At 47.4% G+C, this 25,692-nt stretch overlaps 2 protein-coding genes across 2 annotated transcripts in view; one reads left to right on the top strand and one right to left on the bottom strand.

The window, feature by feature from the left end:
- Positions 1–11,886: 11,886 nt before the first annotated feature.
- On the bottom strand, positions 11,887–14,326 carry LOC308533562 (eukaryotic initiation factor 4A-III-like). Its single transcript, XM_081111595.1, has 2 exons — positions 14,229–14,326; positions 11,887–12,878 (listed from the first exon to the last, which is right to left on the bottom strand). The coding sequence occupies exons 1-2, from the start codon at positions 14,319–14,321 to the stop codon at positions 12,198–12,200; spliced, it is 774 nt and encodes a 257-aa protein (XP_080967721.1). The 5' UTR covers positions 14,322–14,326; the 3' UTR covers positions 11,887–12,197.
- SLCO5A1 (solute carrier organic anion transporter family member 5A1) overlaps positions 13,366–25,692 on the top strand; it is a 99,552-nt gene continuing 87,225 nt past the window's right edge. Inside the window, exons 1-2 of the mRNA XM_081111594.1 lie at positions 13,366–13,652; positions 15,221–16,621. Of these exons, the coding sequence (XP_080967720.1) occupies positions 15,712–16,621 (910 nt within the window). The 5' untranslated portion in view covers positions 13,366–13,652; positions 15,221–15,711. The remainder of the gene's footprint in view (positions 13,653–15,220; positions 16,622–25,692) is intronic.

The raw sequence follows: 25,692 nt of genomic DNA, 5'->3' as shown, positions 1-25,692 counted from the left end.
CCATTCGAAAAGCTCAACTGCTCTGCCATAGCAGAATGAAAATCAAATGTAAGCCATACGTTTCTACTTAGAGATTTTTAAAACATTAATGTCTTGGTCTTCCTGGCCAGTAACCCCTTGTAAGTGTGCCTACTGAGAATCTACAATAATATCATGTGTGACCATTCCTCTGATTAAATAAGGAATGTGCCAGTGTTGTATTTCAATCTGGGCTTACGAGACTCCTGGTCTAAGGTCAAGTCTGCCATTTACCAGCTGGAAAGCTCCAGTCCCACCGGGGACCTCTGTTTCGTCATTTGTACCACAAAGAGCTTCGGCTCGAACAGTGGTGTTCAACCCTGGCTGTCAACAGGGTAGAGGCAGCAGGGGCACTTTTAGAAAATACCATGGCAAGCCTGTTTCCAGAGACCTCCCATTTAACTGGTCTGTGTTGTGGCCCAAGTATTATTTATTTTTGAAAAGCTCCTTGGTTGATTCTAATGTATAGTCAGGGTTGAAACAACTTGCTCAGAAAGATGTGTAAGACCCTTCACAGCTTGAAAAAAATTTTTTTATGAAATGATTTAGACCTGCCAAGTGACAGGTTTCCTGGTCTTAAGCAATGTCAGAGGCCATCTTTAATAGAAAGATGATTTTAATAAATCCTCTCTCCCATATCAAACACAAAATTAGATATGAAAGAGGATATTTGCCCTGGATGGTTTGGCTCAGTGGATAGAGCAGTGGCCTGCGGACCAAAGGATCCAGGTTCGATTCCGGTCAAGGGCACGTGCAGGAGGCAACCAATCAATGTGTTTCTGTCACATTGATGTTTTTCTCTGTCTTTCCCTCTCTCATATACTCTCCCTAAATAAGAAAGGAAGAAAGAAGATATTTATTTAGAATAAAAATCACAACAAATTATAAATTTTAAAGAGTAGATAAATACCATAGATGTAAAATAATCCAGAAAAATAAGGCAATATTTTCAATAACTACCAGACATACATCTTTGATATTTTTTTCTACATTTCTTGACTGGGTACTCTTTGCTTCTTTTTTATTTAAAAAAAATATTTATTTTTAAATTGAATTTATTGGCTGACATTAGTTAATAACCTTGTATAGGTTTCAGGTGTACAGTTCTATTCAGATAACACATCATCTGAATATTGTATTGTGTGTTCACCACCCCAAGTCAAGTCTCTTTCTATCACCATTTATCCCTCCTTTACCCTTTACTCCCCCTTCCCTCTGGGAATCACCATACTCTTGTCTGTGTCCATGATTCTTTCTTTTTCATTGCCTCCTCGTTTGACAAAAATTTTGTAATATTTTCTATAGAGGGAATAAAAAGAAAATATCTTTTGAAACCGATCAATTTCTTTTTATTATGAGCAGTTTAGAAAAGTTTATTTCAGCCTCACAGTTTATTATTGGTAATGTTATGTTTTAGGATTGTTGTCAAATTTGGGAAATTTTCTACTAAGATTTCATCATATGTGAGCTGTAAGATTGGCAAGATTTTCTGGGTTGGTACATGTAATGTTTAATTTTATGTGTTAATTTGACTGGGCCATGGGTGCCCAGACATTTGGCTCAACATTATTCTGGGTGTGTTGGTGAGAGTGTCTCTGGGTAAGATCAACATTTGTAATAATTTAAAAATATATATATTTGTATTGATTTCAGAGAGGAAGGGAGAGAGAGATAGAAACATTAATGATGAGAATGATTGGAGAGCAACATCTGAATTGGTAGACTGAGTAAAGCAGATTGCTCACCTCAATGTGGGAGGGGCTAACCCAATCACTTGAAGACTTGAATAGAACAAAAATGCTGGGTAAGAGGGCGCTCTTTCTACCTGGCTGCCTGAGCTGGGATGTGGGTCTTTTTCTGCCTTTGGACTGAACTGAAAATTGGCTCTCCTTGGTTCTCGAACCCGCTGGCTTTCAGACTGGCATTATCCATTGGCCCTCCCGAGTCTCCAGCTTTCTGACAGGCTCTTCCCCATCATGTCATTAACCTTCAATAAGACAACGCTGCTTCATCTTTTGAACTTTTTGGATTCCATGGCAGGGTTCATCTGAACCTACAATGCTTCTACCCATTGTAGACTCTCCGTATATACCAGGGCACAATCACCATAAAGAAATGACCGGTCTCTATGATGAGCCTGCTCAGTTGCCAGTCATGAGCTGTGGCTCCTTGACTCATGTCCGTCACGGTCCTCGCTGTGATTTGACACCCCTGCTGGAGGGCGTGCATTGTCATTGATAAATCAAATCACTTTTACAAAATGATTCCTAAATCATTTAAAGTAGTGTGTTTGAAATAATTCTCATTCCTCTTCATCCTGCCCCCCCCTTCCCCCCCAATACACATCTGATGGGTGCCTACAAGAATGCAGATATGCACACTTGGGCACAACCAGAAGTCACTTTATGCATCCATAAAGACATGCCATTGCCCACAAGGAGAACTAAGTCTGAACTCTGAGTAGGCTTTAGATCTTGTCCACAATTTTGGATCGGCAGTGCAACCTGCCTGGGCTCTAAATACTGTCAAAAATGTGCATGGAACGCATACATTAAAACTTGATTTTACATCATTAGAATCTGAAAAAGGGGCCAGTGCCACCCAAGAGGAAATGGCAATATGAGTTTTTAAAGCGTGCTTTTGTGAGGAGAGGACTTTCATCTAAGTATTGAGTCATTGCAGTCTTGCTTGCAATACCCATTAACGACAGGCTCCTTTGAAAAGGTAGGTGACTGTAAGAATTCTGGCAGGAAGTCAAATGGTGATGAGCTTGGCTCCCCATCAGGTGTTTGGCAGTCTTTCCTGGAGGAAGCTGGAGGGTCCCTCCAGTCACGAATGTCTGTCACTAATAGGATTGATTAAAAAGAAAACATATGGCCCTGGCAGGGTAGCTCTACACCAAAAAGTTTCAGGTTGGATCCCTGGTCTGTGAGCATAAGAGAGGCAACCCATTGATCTCTCTCTCTCTCTCTCATCAATAAAAACGTATCCTCAGGTGAGGACTTTTTTAAAAAGTAAACATATCAAAATGTCTTCACCCTGATGAGTGCTGTCCTTCTTGGGATGTTAAACATCACTTCCAATATTACCACCATTGCAAAAACTGTTTGTGGAATCTTTTGGAAAAAGATTCATATTGTATGGCACAGTCTTGCAACCCATTGATCTCTCTCTCTCTCTCTCATCAATAAAAACGTATCCTCAGGTGAGGACTTTTTAAAAAAGTAAACATATCAAAATGTCTTCACCCTGATGAGTGCTGTCCTTCTTGGGATGTTAAACATCACTTCCAATATTACCACCATTGCAAAAACTGTTTGTGGAATCTTTTGGAAAAAGATTCATATCGTATGGCACAGTCTTTTGAATATCTTCAGTGGTTAAAGCTACCAGAATTAGGGGTTGGATTATATTCTTTGGAGACTAAAATGATTTTCAGAGCCAATAATGCAAATAAAGTGTCTGATAAAATCCAGCCAAGTGTGACTCTAAAATACTGAAATACAGTTTTCTCTTATGGTTGACAAACTAGTTCTGAAGACAGTTTTGTGGCAGATACGGTGGATTGGTTCACCCTTCTCGCACGCTTTCCTAAGAAGAAGGGCCTGGGAAGCTCTGATCTGCATTTCCTGGACCCTTTTGTAGCTGGGGGCAAGACGTGGTGGTTTTGCTGAACAGGGACATGGGCTAGGGATGTGGATGGAAAAGAGAGCCATAGGAGGCAGTGGCCAGGCAGGGAGGTGCTTTCCCGTGCAGGGGACAGGGGTGGAAGCAATCAAGCAATCGGCTGTTCTGGAGCAGTTCTGGCTGAGGTACAAGGTTCTGGTCCCTAACGTTAGAGGCCAAGTAACCTGAAGTGGCAGCACTGGGTTTCTAGCCAGGAGAGTCCTGAAGGCCTTCTTCCAGATAGTGTTTCCGGCTGTCTGGTACCCGCATTTGCTTCCCCGAACCTCCTGAAGATTCCACAAGGTGGCTAATACTCCCTAATAAGTTCCTTACTGCTTAAGCTAGCAATAGTGGCTGAAGGTGACTAATACACATTCCAAATGAGCAATAGGAGCTTTGTTGGAATAAGTATGGAGCCTCCCAAGTCAACAACTTGGAAACCAAAAGCTCGTTAAAAAATAAAATAAAATAGCCAAAACCGGTTTGGCTCAGTGGATAGAGCGTCGGCCTGCGGACTCAAGGATCCTGGGTTCGATTCCGGTCAAGGGCATGTACCTGGGTTGCGGGCACATCCCCAGTGGGAGATGTGCAGGAGGCAGCTGATCAATGTTTCTCTCTCATCGATGTTTCTAACTCTCTATCTCTCTCCCTTCCTCTCTGTAAAAAATCAATAAAATATATTTAAAAAAATATAAAATAAAATAAAAAAATAAAATAAATTGGGTCCTGGCTAGTTTGGCTCAGTGGATGGAGCGTTGGCCTGTGGACTGAAGGGTCCTGCATTTGATTCTGGTCAAGGGCACATGCCCGGGTTGAGGGCTCAATCCGCAGTGGGGGGTGTGCAAGACACAGCTGATGAATGGTTCTCTCTCATCATTGATGTTTCTCTCTCTCTCTCCCTCTCCCTTCCTCTCTGAAATCAATAAAAATATATTTAAAAAATATTTATAGCCCTGACTGGTTTGGCTCAGTGGATATAGCGTCAGCCTGCGGACTGGAGGGTCCCAGGTTTGATTCTAGCCAAGGGCACATGCCAGGGTTGCAGGCTCGATCCCCAGTAGGGGGAGTGCAGGGGGTGGCCGATCAATGATTCTCTCTCTCATTATGTTTCTATCTCTCTCTCTCTCCCTCTCCCTTCTTCTCTGAAATTAATAAAGATATATTTTTTAAAAAACTTATAAAGAATAAAGGTATTCGTTAAATTTTTTCTCAATTTTTTATAGTTAGATTTCACATTTGGAGAATTATGTAGGCTCCAGGAACAATTTAAACAAATAATTTGCCCTGCTTTAGTTGAGTTCATTTTTACTCTATGTAAATGAGGCAAAATGCTTGGAAATGGGGCTCCAACAGACCCTGTCCTGGGACTGGGGCACTGGGAGTCTCCAAAGATGCTTCACTAGAGAATACAAACCACTGATAGTAGTTTGCATGCTCTGAAAACTTTGCTTTATGTAAGTTGCTTTATGCATGTCCATTATGTTTCCCATGCCATTCACAAGGACCCCCCCCAATGGTTTCTATTTCTCCCCCTTATTTAGGGTTTGTATTTAATGAATATAAATAACAGCTTTTCAATAAATGCTACTTGGCTGACTGGCAGGGTTAGGTATGGGCTCCTCTGGAGGACTAGGAGGACAATTTCTGGACTAGCAACTATACATGTGCCATTCCCAATGAAAAGAGACCCAACTTTTGATTCTTGTGGGCTAATTATTCATATGTGAAATGATGACGTTTTGCTGGAAGACTTTGAAAATCTTGTTCGACTCTATGTTCGAATTCTGTCTACCACATCCTGACTATATGGGAGTATTAGTTTGCTAGGGCTGCTATAATGAAGTTCCTCAAAGGAGATGGTTTAAAGAACAGCCATTTCCTGTCTCACAGCTCTGGAGACCAGAAGTGAATTAAGGTGTCGGGAGGCTGGCTCCCTTCTGAGGGCTGGGCGTGGAGGCCCTGTGTGGGCTTCTCTTCAGTTCCTGGTGCTTCACAGCATGTGGCAGCCTGATTCCGTTCTTCACGTGGGGTTTTCTCTACGGGTCTGCCTCCAGATTTCATCTTTTTATCAAGACATCAGTCATATTGGGTTAGGGCCCAATCTCGTTTTAACTTGATCACCTCTGTAAAAGCCCTCTTTCCAAAAAAGGTCACATTCTGAGGTGCCTATCTTTTTGGGGGGATCTGATTCAACCCATACCACTAGTTAGGATTCTTTTGGTTGCAAGTGACAGAAATGAAATTCAAATCACTCTAGTAAAGGGGCCATTTTTTTTGCCTCACATCAAAGGGAAGGACAGAATGCACTAAGCTCGGGGGTAAAGCACAGGGATAGCTCGCTGTTCCCGTCAGCACTATCGCCCTCTCTCTCCCTCCCTCGTCGCGGAGCATGGCTTCATTCTCCACCGCTGCAGGCTGAGGTTTTCCGTGGGGCATGGAGGCCGGCTTCAGGCAGGGTCAGACCTGCAGCATTCCAGTCTGGTGATGCGGAAGGGAAGATGGTTTTCCTCTCTCATCTTCAATTTAGACAAGCCCAGGAAGGATTCTGGACCCAGGCCTATGCTATTCCTCCCACGTGACTGCCCCTCTGGTCACTGGGCCAGGTATGTGGCTGGACGTGGTCGTGGAAGAGGGTTGGGGAAAGACCGCTGGGCAGATGTAACCATCGGCCACACAAGGAGCGAAGTGTCCCACTGCGTGATGCTGCACACTTTATTCCCCTCTAGTCTCTATGACGTTCTCCTGTGCTTTAAACAGAAACCTGCCATTCATATTTTCTAAATCTGTTTTTACAGTAAAGCTCTAAGTTTTAAAAACAGAAGTCAAGGTCTTGCCTTGTTTAAACACGTTGGATGCCTTCAGCCTTTAGTTCATCTATTCCCCTGTTAATAACTTCCCACCCATTCAATGCTCCCCCCCCCCCCAACTTTTTAAAAATCCTTATCTGAGGATATCTTTCCATTGACTTTCAGAGAGAGTGGAAGAGAGAGGGAAAGACAGAGAGAAATATCAACGTGAGAGAAACACATCGACTGGTGGCCTCCCACCGTGCCCTGACCAGGGCCGGGGGGGGGGGGGGGGGAAGGGGAGGAGCCTGCAACTGAGGTATGTGCCCTTGACCGGAATCGAACCCGGGACCCTGCGATCTGCAGGCCGAAGCTCTATCCACTGAGCAAAACCACCAGCCGCCCCGCCCCCGTCCCCCCCATCTTTTAAAAAACTATTTTTATGGATTTCAGAGAGGAAGGGAGGGAGAGAGAGATAGAAATATCAATGATGAGAGAGAATCATTGATAGGCTGCCTCCTGCACGCCTCCTACTGGGGATCAAGCCCTCAACCTGGGCATGTGCCCTGACTGGGAATCGAACTGTGACCTCCTGGTTCACAGGTTGATACTCAACCACTGACTGAGCCACCACAGCCAAGCTCCGTGCTTCCCTTCAGTCTCCCACGCCGGCTTCCTCTGCTCCTCCCTCCAGTTCCCCTCCCCACTTGCCTACAGTCTGTTCTGGCCCTGGTGGCTGACCTGTTCGCATTGCTTCAGTGGGCGATTCCCTCGCTCTCTTGGCTTCCAAAGGCTTCACCCAGCAGGAGGTCAGAGGAGTGAGGACCAGACTGTGTTGATTCACCCAGTTTCCTCCCTGTAGGGTCATTGCTGACCTCATCCCTCTGCTGCAGGCAACAGCACCCACCGATGGCTTTCTCCATATGATGCTCTCTGCCCAACTTTTGAAAACTGCTCCCTCCCCTGCCCCTTGAGGCCTGGTGTGGGAGGAGTGTAGGTGCCCACTCCAGGGTACAGCGCGTCCCTCATGGTTTCCCCACACTTGGCCACATCCTGGTAAATAGTCCCCTCAAATTACCCAATACAATTGGCAGTTCTTCTCATGAGAACTCCGATTACCTCCCCTCCCACCTTCCAATTTCTAAACATGGTAAGTTTCAGATATTGAGAAAAAAAGAGATGAATGATGCAATCCATACTAAAGTGTGCGTGATGGATAGCATAATCCCTCAGGCACATTTTGTCTGAAAAAGAGCTGTGTGGATAAAATTAAGAGAATCCCAAACTGTGCAGTTGAGGGTTTTTTTTGTTTGTTTGTTTTTTCCCTGAGGCCCTCTAAAGAAAATACTCACCTCCTAAGGCTAGAACTAGCATCAGATAAAGGTACTTCTTCAACTTTTCAACAAAAGTGGTTTGACTGAAGGGAGTGGCCACATACCCTAGGGAGTCTAGTATGCCAGTGGCCCCACGTAACCTTAAGCACACACCACATTTCTTAAAAAGGTCCTGTTTTATTTAAAAGTACATATATCTGAGTGTTTATTTCTACCCCTTAATATGTCTCTGTTAATCATGCTATTTCCAAAATTTAATAAAGGCGACTTTCTAGGAAGATGTCTCATGTTTATCATGTGACTTCACTGCTGGCAGGTGGCCCAGGGCTTCTGGGGACGTGGGGCCTGCGTTTGAGAAGCCTGGAGTGCCGAGAACCCGGACACAGCGATAATGTGACCGCTTGTTTGTCAGGGGTTTGTCACGTTCTCCCAGACCTGTGTTTTCTTTCTTTTTTTTTTTTTTTTTTTAATATATTTTATTGATTTTTTACAGAGAGGAAGGGAGAGAGATAGAGAGTTAGAAACATCGATGAGAGAGAAACATCCATCAGCCGCCTCCTGCACATCTCCCACTGGGGATGTGCCCGCAACCCAGGCACATGCCCTTGGCCGGAATCGAACCTGGGACCCTTCAGTCCGCAGGCCGACGCTCTATCCACTGAGCCAAACCGGTTTCAGCCAGACCTGTGTTTTCTCATATGCTTTCAGATCTTAGGGTCGTTCTAAGATTTGTGATTAGCATTTCTATTTTAGAAAGTATAATATATTTAACTTTTTTCCCCCCATTGGGTTTATTTGACTTTTCCCTCGTCTTTTAAATCATTTACTTGTAGGTTACATTACTTTGATGCAAATTGCTTTAATTTAATTTTATTTTTTTCAGGCGTAAGTCACTTAGTATTTTTCTTGCATAAACGTATGTGGTGGCCACAGCTGGAGGCTGGGCCCTCTGAACAGAAACTCTGGTGGAGTCTTTACAAGATGGTCAGTGAATCCCTGAGAGGGAGGCTTGGTGGACATGGTCTCTTTCCAGAGGTCAGGGGTCAGATCACTGTAGGTCTAATGACATTGAAGGTGGCCTTGGTGCCGTGGCCAGTGTGGCTCAGTTGGTTGGGTTTTTTGGGTTGTGTGGCGTGCAGTGCTAAAGCTGACTCAGCTGGTCAGCATGCTCTCTTCTTCAGCCCTCACAGGGACCTCACACCATAGGGCCGGAGAGACTGTCTTCACAGTACCCGGGGCAGATCTGCACCTCTTCTAAGTGAGGGTAGAAATACCAAGTGCTGTTAAAGAGTTTACAGTTATTTTTTTTTTAAAATGTATTTTATTGATTTTTTACAGAGAGGAAGGGAGAGAGATAGAGAGTTAGAAACATCGATGAGAGAGAAATATCGATCAGCTGCCTCCTGCATATCCCCCGCTGGGGATATGCCCGCAACCCAGGTACATGCCCTTGACCGGAATCGAACCTGGGACCTTTCAGTCCGCAGGCCGACGCTCCATCCACTGAGCCAAACCAGTTTCGGCGAGTTTACAGTTATTATAGTTAACAGCACTGTATTGGATATTGGAAAGTGGATACTTAAAAGTTCTCATCACAAGAAAAAAATTTGTAGCTATGTGTGGTCATGGGTGTTAAGTACACTTACTATGGCAGTGATGGCGAACCTTTTGAGCTCGACATGTCAAAATTTTGAAAAACCCTAACTTAACTCTGGTGCCGTGTCACATATAGAAATTTTTTGATATTTGCAACCATAGTAAAACAAAGATATATATTTTTGATATTTATTTTATATATTTAAATGCCATTTAACAAAGAAAAATCAACCAAAAAAATGAGTTCGCATGTCACCTCTGACACGTGTGTCATAGGTTCGCCATCACTGTACTATGGTAATCATTTCTCAATATATACATATATCAAATAATTCTGTTGTATACCTAGAACTCATACAATGTTATGTGTCAATTAGATCTCAATAAAAATTAAATTTAAAAAAGAAAAAAAAACAAATTGAGGAATCAGGCATGCCATAAACTACTTTCCCCCCCCCCGCTGAATCAAGAATAGAGGTGTAGATTAAATATGTTACAGAGCTTAAACTGGATACCTCTTCAGGGTCTGTGAGTATAGCTGCATTTCAATATTTAAAAAAGGTTACCTTAAAGATATAGTTTGTTCCCTCTCAAACAACCAATTCCTAATTCAATTACAGCAGTGGCAGCTACGTATCATATTGTAAGCCCCAAAATATTCTGGACCCAAACTCAGTTCTTCTGGTGTGTCTGGGACACCTCTGAAGTGAACCTATTTAAGGAGGAAGGGAAGGGGGTGAGAAAAGGCTCCCTCTGCTCCCCCTGCCCCATTTTCCAGGGCAGGTGGATTCTAAGCCCATAGAATGCCCCAGGTAACTCCTAAGGCTACCCTGTTATAGATTGGGAAAGAAGCAACGTAAGTGTGATTTAGACTGATTAATGACTTAGAAGGAGCATAAGCAGGCCTGGGAATTTGAAATCTTCAGTCACATCCTTCTTCTCCCAATACTCCTCGCAAGGCAGGTGTCCTGCTCTAGCCAGCCATACTCTCTTACGTCACATTGTGTGACATAAACCACAGGGGTAGCAGAACCCCATGATGTGAGTCCATTTCCTTCTATGAATCCAAAGATTCGGGCTGATGGAGACACACCTGGCCTTTTCTAAAGTCATATTTAACTATGAAAGAGAAAGCAAAAGAAATGTCTCTTGCTAAAATGTTTTCTTATTTCCTATGTGGGTAGCTAACTGGGCCTTTTAAATTCTATCTAGAAATCATGATCTTTCTATTAGTGGCAATAAAAATATCTACCGGTTCTTAATGTTGTTTCTAGTATAACCATGGTAATCGACCATGAATAAACACAGCGTGTTCCAGGGACATGGCTATTTGACTTTCAGCACCAAAGCCCTCTGCTGGCACCTGCCACAACTGATTGAATTTGCTATAGACCAACCGTATGTCTGGGCCGGGGCTGAAATGAGAGGATGCACCAAAGAGCTTGGGAGGATGTAATAGGAGACAGATCGATCCTGTTTGAATCCAGAATAAGTGCCGATCAGTATGCAGGTACAGGAAGTGCCATCAATCCTTGCCCACTGGGCAGGGTGGCTGCTGGAGTCACATTGCCTTTTTCTGGAAAAGTAACGTGGGGCTTGATGGAGATCTCAGGAAGAGGGGACAGTGGCAGGGGATGTTTGCTAAGGGTCAACTGTGGGTATGGTGGTTGTTGGACCAAAGTGGGATCATTAACAAATATGAGGTGCATTGGAAAGTCAAACTGCTATACAATGGTAAGGGAGAGATCATAGAGTCAGGTTTAAGAGCATGGACTTTGGACACATGGGTTCATAGCGTCTACAGATTAGCTGTGCACCTTTACCAAGATACTTAATCTCTTTGCACTTCACTCATCACATCTGTAAAGAGGAGACAATGTCCAGTGAAGTGGCCCTGGTATGGCAGCGACGGCCAGCATAGTCACCACAATCTGTCAAAGTTCACCAGGGCCCTCCTGCTTGCTACAGCTCCTGCTCGCTTTCAGCTGTCATCCTGTTTGACGTCTGCATGATCTTCCTTACTCACCTCATGCCAGCTCTGGGCTGTTGATTCCTAATCCATGTCCCCAGCCCAAACTTCCTGTGTGTCACATGTCAAATGATTTATGGGGCTGGATACTTGGCTGTCGCAAAGGCATGTCAAAGTCAACCCCTCTGAAGCCAGAGCCATCTTTCTCCCAAGAGCGTGGTTCTCCTCCTGCGTGTTCATTGGACCTCAGCCACCCGGTCACACCGTGTGAAACTCCAGAGACACCCTCCATGGGCCCGATTTCTCACGCACCAGATGACTTCAGTTTCCAGGTCTGGACACATCTACCTTCTCAGTGCATCTACAGCCAGTTCCCCCTTCTCAACAGCCCAGTAATGAAGGCCTCAGCACATTTTGCTCAGAGGTGGCTTCCTAACTTGCCTCCGCTCTTAGTGTGGCCTTGATTCACCCACCACCGCCAGGACCAGCTTTCTTTTTTTCTTTTTCTTTTTTTTTTAAAGTTTAAAATGTTTAATGAAAAAGACCAAGAGCAAAGCATTATTTACACGTGGGTAAGAAAAGAAGACAGACCCAAGACCGCTTCCTGGGCGGGTTGCGAAGCACCACTAGGCTTGTTTCCCTTCGCAAGAACTTTGTCTCCTTCCTACATCCTCTCTGTGAGCTGCAGGTGTTGTCACGCCCTGACAATGTGGTTAGAGGGGTCAAGGTTCAACTCCCATGTGTGCCGAAACCTCCTTAAACAAACTGCTCTGGGCAGTCCCGAGGGGACACAGAGCCGGCCAACTCGTCCCCAGCGCAGCAGACGCCTCAGATCAGATCGGCAACGTTCATGGGCATCTCGCCGATCTGCGTGGAGTAGTACTGCTCCATGTCCCGCAGGATGCGGCTGTCGTGGTTCTTCACGAAGTTGATAGCCACGCCCTTCCGGCCATACCGCCCCGACCGCCCGATTCTGTGGATGTGGAGCTCCCGGTTGTTGGGCAGGTCGTAGCTGATGATCAGGGACACCTGAGGGACGTCCAGGCCCCGGGCCCAGACGTCGGTGGAAATGAGCACCTGGCTGGCGCCGGAGCAGAACTCCCTCATGATGGACTCCCGCTCCTTCTGCGGCAGGACCCCGTGCATCCACGACACCGTGAAGTTGGCTTCTCTAATTTTCTCCATCAGCCAGTTCACCTTCCTCTCGGTGTTACAGAAGATGACGGCTTGTGTGATGGCCAGCGTGTCGTAGAGGTCACACAGCGTGTCCAATTTCCACTCTTCTCTTTCCACCGCCACGAAAAACTGCTTGATGCCTTCCAGCGGCAACTCATCACGCTTCACCAGGATGCGGATGGGGTCCGTCATGAACGTGTTGGTCCTCTCCAGGATCTCGTGGGGCAGCGTGGCGCTGATGAGCACCACCTGCGTGGCCAGGGGCAGGTACCTGTAGACGTCGTAAACCTCCAGGACCTGCTTTCTGGTGAGCAAGTCACAATGCCACGGGCCCTACAGGGCGGACAGCACACAACCTCTGAGTCCTTGCTGGCCTTTTTCACTCTGCCTCTCGAGGCCTCTGCCCCCTCCCTGAAATCTCCGTGGAAAACTTAGCATCCACGGACACACTTGCTGCCCGGTGCCCCTGTCTTTCGCACACGCCTTTCCTGCCTGAAGATGGAGATCTAATAGGCTAATGGGCCTTACGTTCTCCCGGGCACCTCGTCTAGACTTTACCGCCTTGTTTCGGGCTGCTTACAGGGGTAGCCCGCAAGACAGTGCTCTCTTAGTGGAGGGACCCTATTCTGCTCATCTTTGGTCCCAAGAACCTGCTATGGTCCCTGAGACATTGTGAGCGGCCCCGAACAGAAATACTTTCTTTGTTCCGAATGGACTCTCTGCCTCAGCAGCTGACTTTTTGGGAGAACCCCCTGGAGGCTTCAGGGTTCCTGCCCGCCCCCGCCGCGCAGGTGAAAGGCAGCTGGAAGCTCGCCGCCTTGGGCTGGGCCGGGCAGCCCCCCGCGCGCCTGCGCCCTCTGCTGCTCCGCTCTCGCTCTCGCTCTCCGAGCGTCTGTGCGCCGGTGTCTGTTCAGAGAGGAACGGAGGCTTGGGTGACAGGCGAGGCGTGGGGAAGAGTTCAGCCTGAGTCACAGCCTTATTCACTGATTTCTCGCGGCTGGACCGAGGCTGCCTCTCCAGGCGGCTCCCACCTGCTCCCGCACCGGCCCCGTGCGCGCCTCCCGCCGCTGCGCTCGCCGCCAGCCCGACTGACCACCCGACTCGCGAGTGAGTAGCCGCGGTTCGTGCGCCCCCGCAGCGCGGCGAGCTGCCCGCCCCCCCACTCCGCGGTCCTGTGCCCCTCGCGGGCTTTGTGTGTGTGTGTGAGCGCGCGCGGGGGTGTCCCTGGGATTCCACGCCGGCTCGGGAGCTCCCTGCCCACCCGAGTCTGCGCGGAGGTGTGGGTGCCCCCCCTCCCCCGCTCCTCCCAGGCAGGGGCCCGTATGCCCCCGGTGCGGGAGGGTGTTCGCCGGGATTCCCCGGCTCGGCGCGGGGCCGCCCGTGGGGTTCCCCGGGAAGGCTCCTAGGCCGGGAGGCGGCGGGCAAGTTCGGGCTGCGAGCGGCCGGCAGGCGGGGAATCTGGGAGCGGGTCTGGCCGGCAGAGCCGAGGGAGACGCCGGAGCGGCCGCCCCTGCAGCCCAGCCTCTCCGCCTCTCTCCATTCCCCTTCTGCCTTTCTTTTCTCAGCAGCATCACAAAAGCGCGCTGCGGAAGGAAACCCAATGCAGCGCAGTCCTGTCTCCACTCCCACCTGGTGCTCACCACCCCCCCCCCCCCCCCGGGCTGGGAATGGAACGGAACACACCTGTTTTCGGCTTACCCCGGGGACACACCTGTTTTCAGCTCTCGCTGAATTCAGCCCGGTGCGGGATTGCGCGTGGGGCTCCACCACATACATGCCGTGTGTGTGCGTGTCCGCGCGCGCGCGCCGGGCCCACCCGGGTGGGGTGCGCCGGGTGTCAGCAGCGCACCTCGCCGCCGGCCCCCGCGTGCCAGGGCTGCTCCTGGGGCCCGCGTCTCTTTGTTCGGTTGTGGCTCCCCCACCCCTCCACTGAGCAAAGTAATTTTCGGTTTCGCTTGACTCTGGGCGCTGGGACTTGGTGTGGGCCGCGGCCTCAAACGCTCCGGGTGTTTGTCATTGAAGAGTTCTTCGGCGCGGGGGTTATTTTTAGTGTCGGAAAGAGGGAGGCAGGCGCGCTGACCTTTCTGCGGCTGCCTCGGGCTTTGAGTGCGTGTCTCTAACTGATGGGGAAGACGGATTCGCATCCAGGCGCGCACACGTGTCTGCACACAACTGTGTACACACATTTCTACACACGTAGCCCTCCCCCCCCCTTTTTTTTTTTTGAAAATTGGGAATGCATTGTGTTTGCTAAAAACACACAACACACAAACTTCCCTTTGTTCTTTCGGGCATTTTCTATTTTGAGTTACTGGAGTAGGAGTACCCAAAGGTTGCAATTAGTTCACGCGAATAAAAGACACTGCCTCTGAGTCAGAGCTGCCAGGTTGATAATTATTCACATATAAAAGCGGATGCAATGTTTGTGGCAAAAGGGGCGGGGCGGGGGCAGGTCCTCCATAGACAATGAGGGAGGGTCTCCGCCAACCGCCTGCTGCTTATTGTTCCCGCACTAGAGGCTGCGTCCTGCCGCCGTCGCCTCCAGGGCTCTGCTCCAAGCTCAGCCCTCGGTCCCACTTGGGACGGTCCGAGTTCTTCCGCGCTGGCCCCGGGGCGCGGAACGCCAGCCCTAGCCGCAGCCGTCCTTTGCTGACCTCCCTCTCTCTGCTTTACAGGTTGGCATCTTTGCTCCCGAGGGCGTCGCGAGCCGAGGTGGAGAGGACAGCAGGCCTCTGGCCCAGCCAGCTGCGCGGGATGCGTCGCAGGCATCAGCGCTGAGCACCCCCACGCTGGGTACGGGGCGGGCGTTCTCGCTCCGGGCGGCGGGCCGAGAGGCGTCGGCGGAGGGGATGCGCCCAGGACGCACCGGGCTCCTTCTGCGAGCTGCCACCCCGAGGTGGACCCCGAGCAGAGCTCAGCGCAGGACCGCGAGGACCCCTGCCCCCTGGGGCGCGCGGCTGCGAAGCTTCGGGGTCGCATCTGCGTTCAGAATGCCCTGGGCACCTCCCTGCTGGTGAGGATGTCCTGCCGCGCAGCTCTGTATCCCCCAGCCCCTGTCCGTGGAGGGCACGACTGCGTGGGCCCGACTTCGGGCCCTCCTGCCGGTGGATGAAAAGCGCGGGAGTCCTTGAATGCAATCAGCGATCGAATCTAAATTCTAAGAGCCATGGACGCCAGCGCTGGGCTGCAGCCCCAGGCGGGGGAGCAGCTGGAAGCCGCGGCCACAGTAGGAGCTGTCCAACAGAAGTGCGAACCAGAGACCTTGAGGTCCAAGAGTTTACCCGTCCTGAACAGCACCTCCTGCCGGCCAGATCTCAGCCCTGCGAGCGCAGGCGCCAAGCCAGGCGGTGCAGATGCTTTGGGCCGCCAGGAGTTGAAACAATGCCTGAGCCGGTTGGCGTCCAGCCCCTCTGCCCCGCCCACTTCGGCAGAGATGGCGGGGCTCGTGGACTGCAACCACAGGGTGGACATGGGCAAAGCCATGTCGGTGTCGTCCACGTTGGCTACCCTTCAGGGGAGAAGGTGCCTCTATGTGGTCCTCACTGATTCGCGCTGCTTCCTGGTTTGCATGTGCTTTCTGACCTTCATCCAGTCGTTAATGGTCTCTGGGTACCTGAGCAGCGTCATCACCACCATCGAAAGGCGCTACAGCCTGAAGAGTTCGGAGTCCGGGCTGCTGGTCAGCTGCTTCGACATCGGGAGCCTGGTGGTGGTGGTGTTCGTCAGCTACTTTGGGGGCCGGGGCCGGCGGCCGCTGTGGCTGGCCGTGGGTGGCCTTCTCATCGCCCTCGGGGCGGTGGTCTTCGCCTTACCTCACTTCATCTCGCCTCCCTACCAGATCCAAGAGTTGAACGCCTCGGCTTCCAACGAAGGCCTGTGTCAGAATGGCAACTTCACGGGGACCGTGGAGCCTCGCACCTGCCGGAAGGACTCGGGCGGGAAGAACCACTGGCTCTTTGTGGCTCTGTTCGTCTGTGCACAGATCCTCATCGGCATGGGCTCCACACCTATTTACACCCTGGGACCAACCTACTTAGATGACAACGTCAAGAGGGAAAATGCATCCTTGTACCTAGGTAAGGCTTCCCTGTCCTCCCAAATAGGCGGAAGTCAGAAGTCAACAGGAAACCCTGTCTTCCCCATTTTCCTGGAGACGTTATGTATATTTATATACAGTGTGTTGCATATGTATTATAAGCATTGCCTTTCAGTTTGGGAAAGAATCAAAAAGTTGAGAGCTCTCTGAACTAGTTTTAAGATTCTCACTTCATACTCTTTTCCCAAGTGATACAAACTTTTAGCTATAAGGTGTTCGTTCTCTCTCTCTCTCTCTCTCTCTCTCTCTCTCTCTCCCCCCTCTCTGGAAAAGCTCTAATTTATCAAGTTTACCTTCTAATAGCTGTCCTTCTAGAAAGCTTCCAGAAGGAATAGAAACAGCCAGTGTGTGGAGTGAAGTTGCTGCTTGCCTTTCTCGTCCCCAGGAGCTTGGGTGACGAAGTACCAGACTACGTAAAACATCATTGCCTCCGTACCTGCATTTCTTACATTTTGCCTGCATCACTGAAACAAACAAACAAACAAACTTGAGTGATACCATATGACTCAGTGTCCTTATGTAGAAGCAACTTCACAAGTTTATCCAAAGCTATTTTTATTGCTGGTTGAAGACCCCTCAGTTACATGAACTTGGGAGCAGAATCCATTATTATTTTCTGAACAGCAGTGGCTCTTGGATTCGGCGAGCTGATGTGCATGAGTCAGCTCCTGTGGACAGGGGTGCTAGGGTTGAGTACAGGGTTCTCATGTGAGGCCAAGCCACCATTGTAGCCCGTAGGAAAATGTCGTTCCTAGAAATCTGTGTGGTTGGCAGCACCTCCCTGCACAAGCTGCCCCTTCCAAACTGAACTGCTAGGTGATGGGTTGGAAGCCTTGGAAAGCATGAATAGTAGCTATGCCGGCTATGGTATTTGTTTTCCTATGTTTCTCTGCTGGAGTCCAACTAAAAGAAGATAAATAATTTTACTTTATTTAAAAAATGGTAAATAAGCAAATACCAGGCCCATCCAACAACTTATTAGCTATGTGCTGATAGGATCCTTGGTGTGGGAATAATAAGGTTTCAGAGGATGGTGAAAATGATACCCAGTTAAGAGGGCTATGCTTTTTCCACAGTAAAACTGCTGTCCCCAGACTCTGTTGTAGAGGGTGTCTGAACCATTTATAGTAACTGGCCCAAATGCATTAACAAGAGTTTTCTAATTCATTTTTGGTATTAAATGCAAGAGGAAGAAATTTCTGTTTAGGACAGAGAGGAATTAGCTTGCTGTTGCTTTGCCTGTATGTTTTCTAACATTTATTATGATACATTTTTGAGCATACAAAAAGTTGAAATAAGGCCTTTCTTTTATATAACTGCAGGAGTTTTAACATCCTAAAAAAGTTAATAATCATTCCCTAATATACTCATACTAGAGGCCTGGTGCACAAAATTCATACAAGGGGCTCGGCCCTTGCAGCTCCGACTTCGTCTGGAAGGTCGTCCGGGAGGTTGTTCAGCTGTCCGGTCTAATTAGCATATTATGCTTTTATTATTATAGATATCCACTCCATATTCAAATGTCCTCAAACCAGGAGCCAATCAAGTTCACTCATATGTTGCATTTGGCTCATCAGCATTTTATAATCTAGAACAGGGAGTGCCTCAACATTTTTCTTTTTCCAGCACACAGGCTTTTGAAGGGACAAGGCTAGTTGACTTGTGGAATGTTCCACCTTCTACATTTATCTGAGTATTTCCTCTTGGTGTCACTTACCTGGTTCCTCCACTCCATATATTTCTTGTGTGCTGGAAGTTCAGTCTAAAGGTGTGGTTAGACTCAGACAAAACATTTTTGGTCAGATTACTTCATGGCCAATGCTGTGTTTTGTATTATTTGCTCCTGGCATTCATTGGTGATGCTGAGTTTAATGGCTTGGTTGAGTGGGTGATTGACAGGTCTTTCCATCATAAATATACATTTCTCCCTCAGAAATAAGTAATCTTTAGAGTGATACCTTGACTCTGTGTACCTATCTCCATATTCTCCCTGATCTTTGCTTCTATTTACTTTGAAAACTTGGATCTTCCTTCCATCCCATTTCTCGGTACCAGTGTCACAAATTTCATCAAAAACACAGCAGAGAGCTACACAATAAACATCTAGTAAGAGCCCAAAAAATTTAACTTTTAACTCTCCACCAAAGAGAAAAACAGCAAGTACGTACTGAATCCTTATTCTGTGCTGGGCATAAATGAGGGGAAGAGCAAAAATGAGGCATAGTTTCAACATCTGAGGAGCTTTCAGTGTAATGAAGAAATACTGACAATTCAAGGTAGGGGTATGAAGTGACAGGTGCAAGGGGAGGGAAGTTACACAAATGGTGTTAGTTTCCCCCCTCCCCTTCCTCTCATTCTCCTCCTCCTTTTCCCTTCTCTTTTCCTTCTCCTCCTCTTTCTTCTCCTCCTTCCCCTCTTTCTCCTTCTCTTCTTTTAGCTATCGACTACTGATTTTTTTTTTAAGTTTGATGAATGCCTTAGGAAACCCATGAGAATTCTGCTTCATGTTAAACGGATCTCAATGAATGCTCTGGTGGTTTGAGTATAAGGAATCTTCCACAGATTGTTTTATTTAATGTTCCCAATGACCTTATGATATGGAAGTTGATTTCTCTATTTTATGGATGAGGAAACTGAGGCTCCAAGAGTGTTAGGGGTTGCTTCTGGGCTTCAAACCCAGGCCTGTCTAACTAACTAACTAACCCCAGAGCCCTTCAGCTTCCCTCGATGCTGCATGTCCTCTGGCAAGCGGCTCTGAGAACGAGCTGACAGCAAAGGCCTGTGTGCAGCAGAGTTCTCAGAATGGCCTGAAGTCATCAAAACAAGGTCCTTCTCAAAACCTTTTTAAAAGGAGGCTTTATTGGTTGCTATATTCTTAGAACAGGAGCAGTGTTAACCTAGTACGATGTGGATTTTTTCTTAATAAACAACTGGTTAAATATTTTGGTACTTTTCACAAAACTATTCTTCTTAGATTACCCTTTTAACTACCTACTTCTTTTTAATCTTTTTGTCAGTCTTTTCTTTTTTAATATATTTTTATTGATTTCAGAGAGGAAGGGAGAGGGGAAGATAGAAACATCAATGATGAGAATCATTGATTGGCTGTCTGCTGCACACCCCCTACTGGGGATTAAGCCCGCAACCCGGGCATGTGCCATTGACCGGAATTGAACCCGGGACCCTTCAGTCTGCAGAGTCTTGGGTCCACAGAGCCAAATCAGCTAGGGCGATTGATTCTACTTTTAAAAAATATATATATCAACATTTTTATTATTGATGTCAGAGAGGGAAGGGGTGGGAGAGAGAGAGACAGAGACATCAATGATGAGAGAGAATCATTGATCGTCTGCCTCCTGCATGCCCCCCGACTGGTGATCAAGCTCGAAACCGGGGCATGTGCCCTGACCGGGAATCAAACCATGACCCCTGGTTTACAGGTCGGCGCTCAACCATTGAGCAACACCGGCCAGGTCACATATCTTTTTATAATTGGTAAAAAGGCAAGAAACACTGTGTAGGAAACCACCCCTTAGAATCATTTACAGGGAAATCTGAATCAGTGTTGCAGCAACATTATATTCTGAATTTTCTGAGAACCCAAGGTTTTGTCACCAGAGCTTTCTGCATGCCAACCATTGACGACTCTCTTTCCTTAATGTGTGAACATTTATTTAGTGTGTGTTTGTGCCTCATGTAACATAACAAAAGCTCTTTTGAAGTTTGAGGGGCTCTGTGGTGTCCCCGGCTTCACCATTGTGTCTGCTGACTCTCAAGGATGTCCCATGGGCCAGAATGGAGTCCCCTGGCCTCTCCTGGCTGAGGTGATTTGGGGGAAGGCAAGAATTAGAATTTCCAGTCTCTATGGGAAAGGAAGGCAAGGGAGGTGTGGGTAGTGTGACCACTGAGTGGCCTCTAGTGGTATCTGCACACTGGTCATGTTTTCTCTTTTGCCTCAATAGTCAGAAAATTCAGGCCTTCTCCCCCCCCCCCCCCCCATCAGTATTAATAACCTAGTCTAAGTGGCTGGGAGCATTAGTTTTCCTGATTTTTTTGTGGGGATTTTTGAAGGATCCAATAAAGAGCACCGTTTCCCCTCTCTTGAGTTCTGAGTTAAGCAATGAGTCAAAGGAATTAAACTGTGATAGAAGGTGGAAGAGTATAATGTGTGCAGTGCACTTTCTACTAATCCCAGCATTAAAGAGACTCAGCCATCCAGCCACCGGAAATGCTGCACCTCCCCAGGGTGGCAGCTGGGGTCTCCCACGTGGGCCGGGTGCACAGGTAAAACGCATGTCGAGAAGGAGCAGGGCAGGATTTTTATTCCCATGCGCATGCTCCCAGGAGGCAAAAGGAGGAGGGAGTTGAGCTGAACATCCCCGTTTATTTTCAAAGTCATCAATTACATGAATCCTCTTCTCCTCTCTGGGCAGGAGCAGCATGGGGGGTGGGGCTGGGGAGCCAAGAAACAGCAGGAGTGGGCACACACACACATTATCCCCTAAGACTTATAACTGGGTTTTTTTGTTTAGTCTGCTTTAATTTTGCTTGTCTTTTTAATAATGTGTTTATCTCTACAAGCCACATAAAATCCTTTTGGGCCATGGCCAGGGTTGCTCAGTGGTAGAGCATCAGCTCACACACTGAAGGGTCAAATGGTTGTGGGTTCGATTCCCGGTCAAGGGCATGTACCTTGATTGCAGGTTTTGGTGCGTGCAACCAATCCAAAGATATCTCTCTCTCTCTCTCTCTCTCTCTCTCTCTCTCTCTCTCTCTCTCTCTCTCTCTCTTTCTCTCTCTCTCTCTCTCTTTCTCTCTCTCTTCCTCTCTCTCCCTCTCTCTCCCTCCCTCTCTCTCCCTCCCTTCCACTCTTTCTAAAAATCAATGGAAAAAATATCCTCGGGTGAGGATGAACAACAAAAAATTCCTCCTGGGAAGCAGGCTCTGTACAAATTGTGAATAAATACACAAAATAATCTCCACTGAAAGCACTCGTGAGGGAGAATGGCGGCTGAGGGATTTGGGGAGATGACCTGGACACGTGGAGAAAGGTGGGGTGGATGCTGGGCAGAGGGGCGGTGTAGCTTCGAGTGAGGATGCAGTGAGTTTTACAGACGCCTGGGACAGTTCATCTGTGTCAGAATGGGCAGGGCTTCTGGACCCTTAGCAGCTACTGACTTTACAGCGGCTGCCTGGGGCCCACTTTCACCTGTAAGACAAACTAGTTGGTCCAAGATGCTGAGAAACAAACTTCAAATTCTAACTGGAGATAAGCAGGGTTTAGGCCTCATTGTGGAAACCACAGTGGGGCGCACATCGGTGTGTTCAGCCCCCCTGCAAATAGCAGCGAACAGCCAGCCTGTTGGTAGCATTTCTGACATGTTTTTGGGTTGCTATGAGTTCTGTTATTTAAGTGGTTCAAAACTGTCCTTCTGAAACTTTAAATGTGTGGGTGAATCCCCAAGGTGTCTTCTCAAAGCGTTGATTCTGCTTCTGTCACTCGGGGGAGGGGCCTGGAATTCTGCATTTTTATAAAACTCCCAGGTGAGGCTAGTGTTGCTGGTCCGAGGGCCACGTTTGGAGCAGCCAGAGTCTAAAGGCCACAGATCCTTGCCTCTGTGGACAGATGGGACATCTCTCTCTGGGCTGGGATGGGAGCCACGGTTGGCAAAACCAGCTTTCAATGGAAGTTTTACTTCATCAGGAAGAACCCCACCATCTCTGACTGCATTTGCAGAAGCAAGATGTCCATTTGGAATATTTCGTAACCTGTGGCTACTCTTGAATTCCACAGTAGTGTGAGGTCGGTGAGAGCGAGTGGCCTCGGACAAATGACGTTCATTTTGACATTAACCCAAGGAAGCACCACTTTCTTTATTCCACCCACCACCCTGCGGGCTCTGTGCTGAAGGGTCTCCCTCAGGTGGTACTACTCTGCATGTCAGAGATAAGCCTGTGAGCTCTGCGGCCCAGGTGAGCTCACCTTCTAAGGCCTCTTGCTGAAAGAAAAGCAGACAAACCCGCGGCCTTGGCTTTGCTTTTTTCTTTTAAAACCATCTAGAAGTTTCCGCAGTGAATTGGGAGTTTGGTGACAGGCAATGTAAGAGCTGAGCGGATTGGAAATGATTTGGAGACTGGGCATCAGAAGTTTTCCCTTTGCAGAAGGCGATCAGACAGAAGAGGGGCCGAGTTCTCTCCGGCGGTAATGGTCTAGCCCAGTGGTTCTCAACCTTCCTAATGCCACGACCTTTTAATACAGCTCTTCATGTTGTGGTGACCCCAACCATAAAATTATTTTCGTTGCTACTTCATAACTAATTTTGCTACTGTTATGAATCGTAAATATCTGATATGCAGGATGTATTTTCATTGTTACAAATTGAACGTAATTAAAGCATAGTGATTAATCACAAAACAATATGTAATTATATATGTGTTTTTCGATGGTCTTAGGCGACCCCTGTGAAAGGGTCGTTTGACCCCCAAAGGGGTCGCGATCCACAGGTTGAGAACCGCTGGTCTAGCCAAAGTGTGTCCTAGAGTTTATCCCATTCAGCCCCGTTTGAAAAATGATCATTTGACACATGAGGAAACCCAGACTGCAAAAAGGTAAAGGATTTGTGCTATGGGACACAGTATGGCAGTCCTTCAATCAATTATAAATAGAATTATCACCTGACCCAGCAATCATACTTCTGGGTATATATCCAAAAGATTTGAAAGTAGGGTCTCCAAGAGATATTTGCACATCATGTTCTGAGCAGCATTATTCACAATAGCCAAGAAGTGGAAGCAATCCACGTGTCCATCGATGGCCGAATGGATAAGAAATGTAGTAGATACATATAATGGGGTATTATTCAGCCCTAAGAAGGAAGGAAATTCTAACACTCTCATCTACAATGTGGATGAACCTAGTGAAAGAAAACATTTACAAAAGGAAAGATACTATATACTTGCACTTATGTGAGGGGCTTAGAGTAGTCAAATTCATAGAAATGGAAACAGAATAGTGGGTGCTGGCGGGAGCAGGGCAATGGGGAGTCCGTGTTTATGGGGTACAGAGTTTCAGTTTGATGAAAAGATGTGAGGTCTGTTGCACAACAATGTGAATATTCCTAACACTATCAAACTGCACACCTAAAAACAGATATGATAGTAAAAAAAAATTAAAGGATTTGCCCAAGTCATACAGCCAGCTTGGTTTGTGTCTGAACTGATTTATAGACCATAAACCAATCTGTATTAAAGAAAGTCATTACCACATAAATGGAAATTGGGAAACTCCAAGGCCTTGATGGCTGTTAGTTCTCCCAGCCTCTGCAGCATTCTAGCCCGTGTTGGTTGAGGTGGGTCTGTACATCCACTATAAGACTTATTTTTGCCGAAACCGGTTTGGCTCTGTGGATAGAGCGTCGGCCTGCGGACTGAAAGGTCCCAGGTTCGATTCCGGTCAAGGGCATGTGCCTTGGTTGCGGGCACATCCCCAGTGGGGAGTGTGCAGGAGGCAGCTGGTCGATGTTTCTCTCTCATCGATGTTTCTAACTCTCTATCTCTCTCCTTTCCTCTCTGTAAAAACTCAATAAAATATATTAAAAAAAAAAATTAAAAAAAAAAGACTTATTTTTTCAAGTGCGAGGGAATTGCAAGGTAGGCCTTTCGGGCATAATTTTAAGAAGGAAGAGGGATTTTGGAAAAGAAAAATGGAGGCAAAGTAGATTGTAGAGTAGGTGTTTTAGGAATGAAGCCTTCCGAGACAAATGAAGGTGGAGAAACATACCTGGCCATTTGCATTATTCAATTGTGTCTTTTTTGGGGAAAGAGACCGGAATGTTCAGAAATGCAGACTGTAGGTCCATGTCGCCGTGTTCTGCTGTGTTGGGTGCACCTGCAGGAGCAAGTGTGCTCACTCTGCTTTATCCACCTCCTTGTAGAGAAAAGAGAGATTCCACAGCTGCCTGATTCTCCTCCTCCTAAGCCAGTGGCCGGCAAACTGCGGCTTGCGAGCCACATGTGACTCTTTGGCCCCTTGAGTGTGGCTCTTCCACAAAATACCACGTGCAGGTGCGCAGTACAGTGCAATTGAAACTTCGTGGCCCATGCGCAGAAGTCGGTATTTTGTGGAAGAGCCACACTCAAGGGGCCAAAGAGCCGCGTGTGGCTCGCGAGCCGCAGTTTGCTGACCACTGGCCCAAGCCATTTGCAGGGTTTGGGTGTCATGTGTTCTGAATCTCAGCTCCCTACGGAAAACTGCGGGGCTGCTGGTCATTCTAAACAGTGTTTCTCACCGAGGGTGACTCCCCCGACCCCCAGGGGACACCCTTGGTAATGTCTGGAACCCGTTTTGATTGTCACAACTTGGAGGGGACCTATTGGCGTTTGGTGGTGTTTGTAGTGTTGCTGTAAACATGTCACAATGCACAGAACAGGCCCACAACAAGAATTTACCCTGTGAAAAATGGTCCCTACTGATGCGCTAAACATTTTTCATCTTACGCATTTAAGCTACTCTGTTACCTTGTGTTTCTTATATCTTGGAACTGGACATATAAATCTCTGGGTCATAGAATCAGAAACCATTGAATATTTGGATGGAGAAGATCCAGGAAAAACATGTCTTTGTAGATAGGAGGGCCTTCTAGCAAACCAAGGATAGAAAATACAAGTTAATTGTGCATTACTCATCACTACATCATGGCTCAGTAGATTCCATAGTATCTAAAATATATAAAATATATGAAAATATGAAGGGTTTTATGGTTTTTATTGTGACTTCAGTTCCCAATAAAACACTAAAAATGTTTCTAACCATAGAGATTTCTAGACCATGTTATTGGAGTTGGGAATACTGTGACCCTTGAAGAGGGAATAGTGTGTGTGTGTGTGTGTGTGTGTGTGTGTGTGTGTACACATACGTACTAAGGGGAATGGTATGTCATTTACCCATATATCTGAGGTCTGTTTTCATGGTGATGGCTTTAATACAAGACAACATTGAGATGAAGAATTCAGTGGGGCTTTGGTGCTCACTGAGTCTGCCCCGTGAGTGTT

This window comes from Myotis nattereri (assembly GCF_964212035.1).
Source record: "Myotis nattereri genome assembly, chromosome: 17".
NCBI classification, from domain to species: Eukaryota; Metazoa; Chordata; class Mammalia; order Chiroptera; family Vespertilionidae; genus Myotis; species Myotis nattereri.
The sequence above is the reverse complement of the archived record's forward strand: the minus strand, read 5'-3'. Positions and strand labels throughout refer to the sequence as shown.

Bases quoted from the DNA above. Each gene is read 5' to 3' on its own strand.
- LOC308533562 (XM_081111595.1), bottom strand. From the start codon at position 14,321: ATGTATGTGGTGGAGCCCCACGCGCAATCCCGCACCGGGCTGAATTCA. The intron at 12,879-14,228 runs GTGTGTTCCGTT...TCCGCCCTGTAG, and splicing joins CCGGGGTAAGCCGAAAACAG to GGCCCGTGGCATTGTGACTT.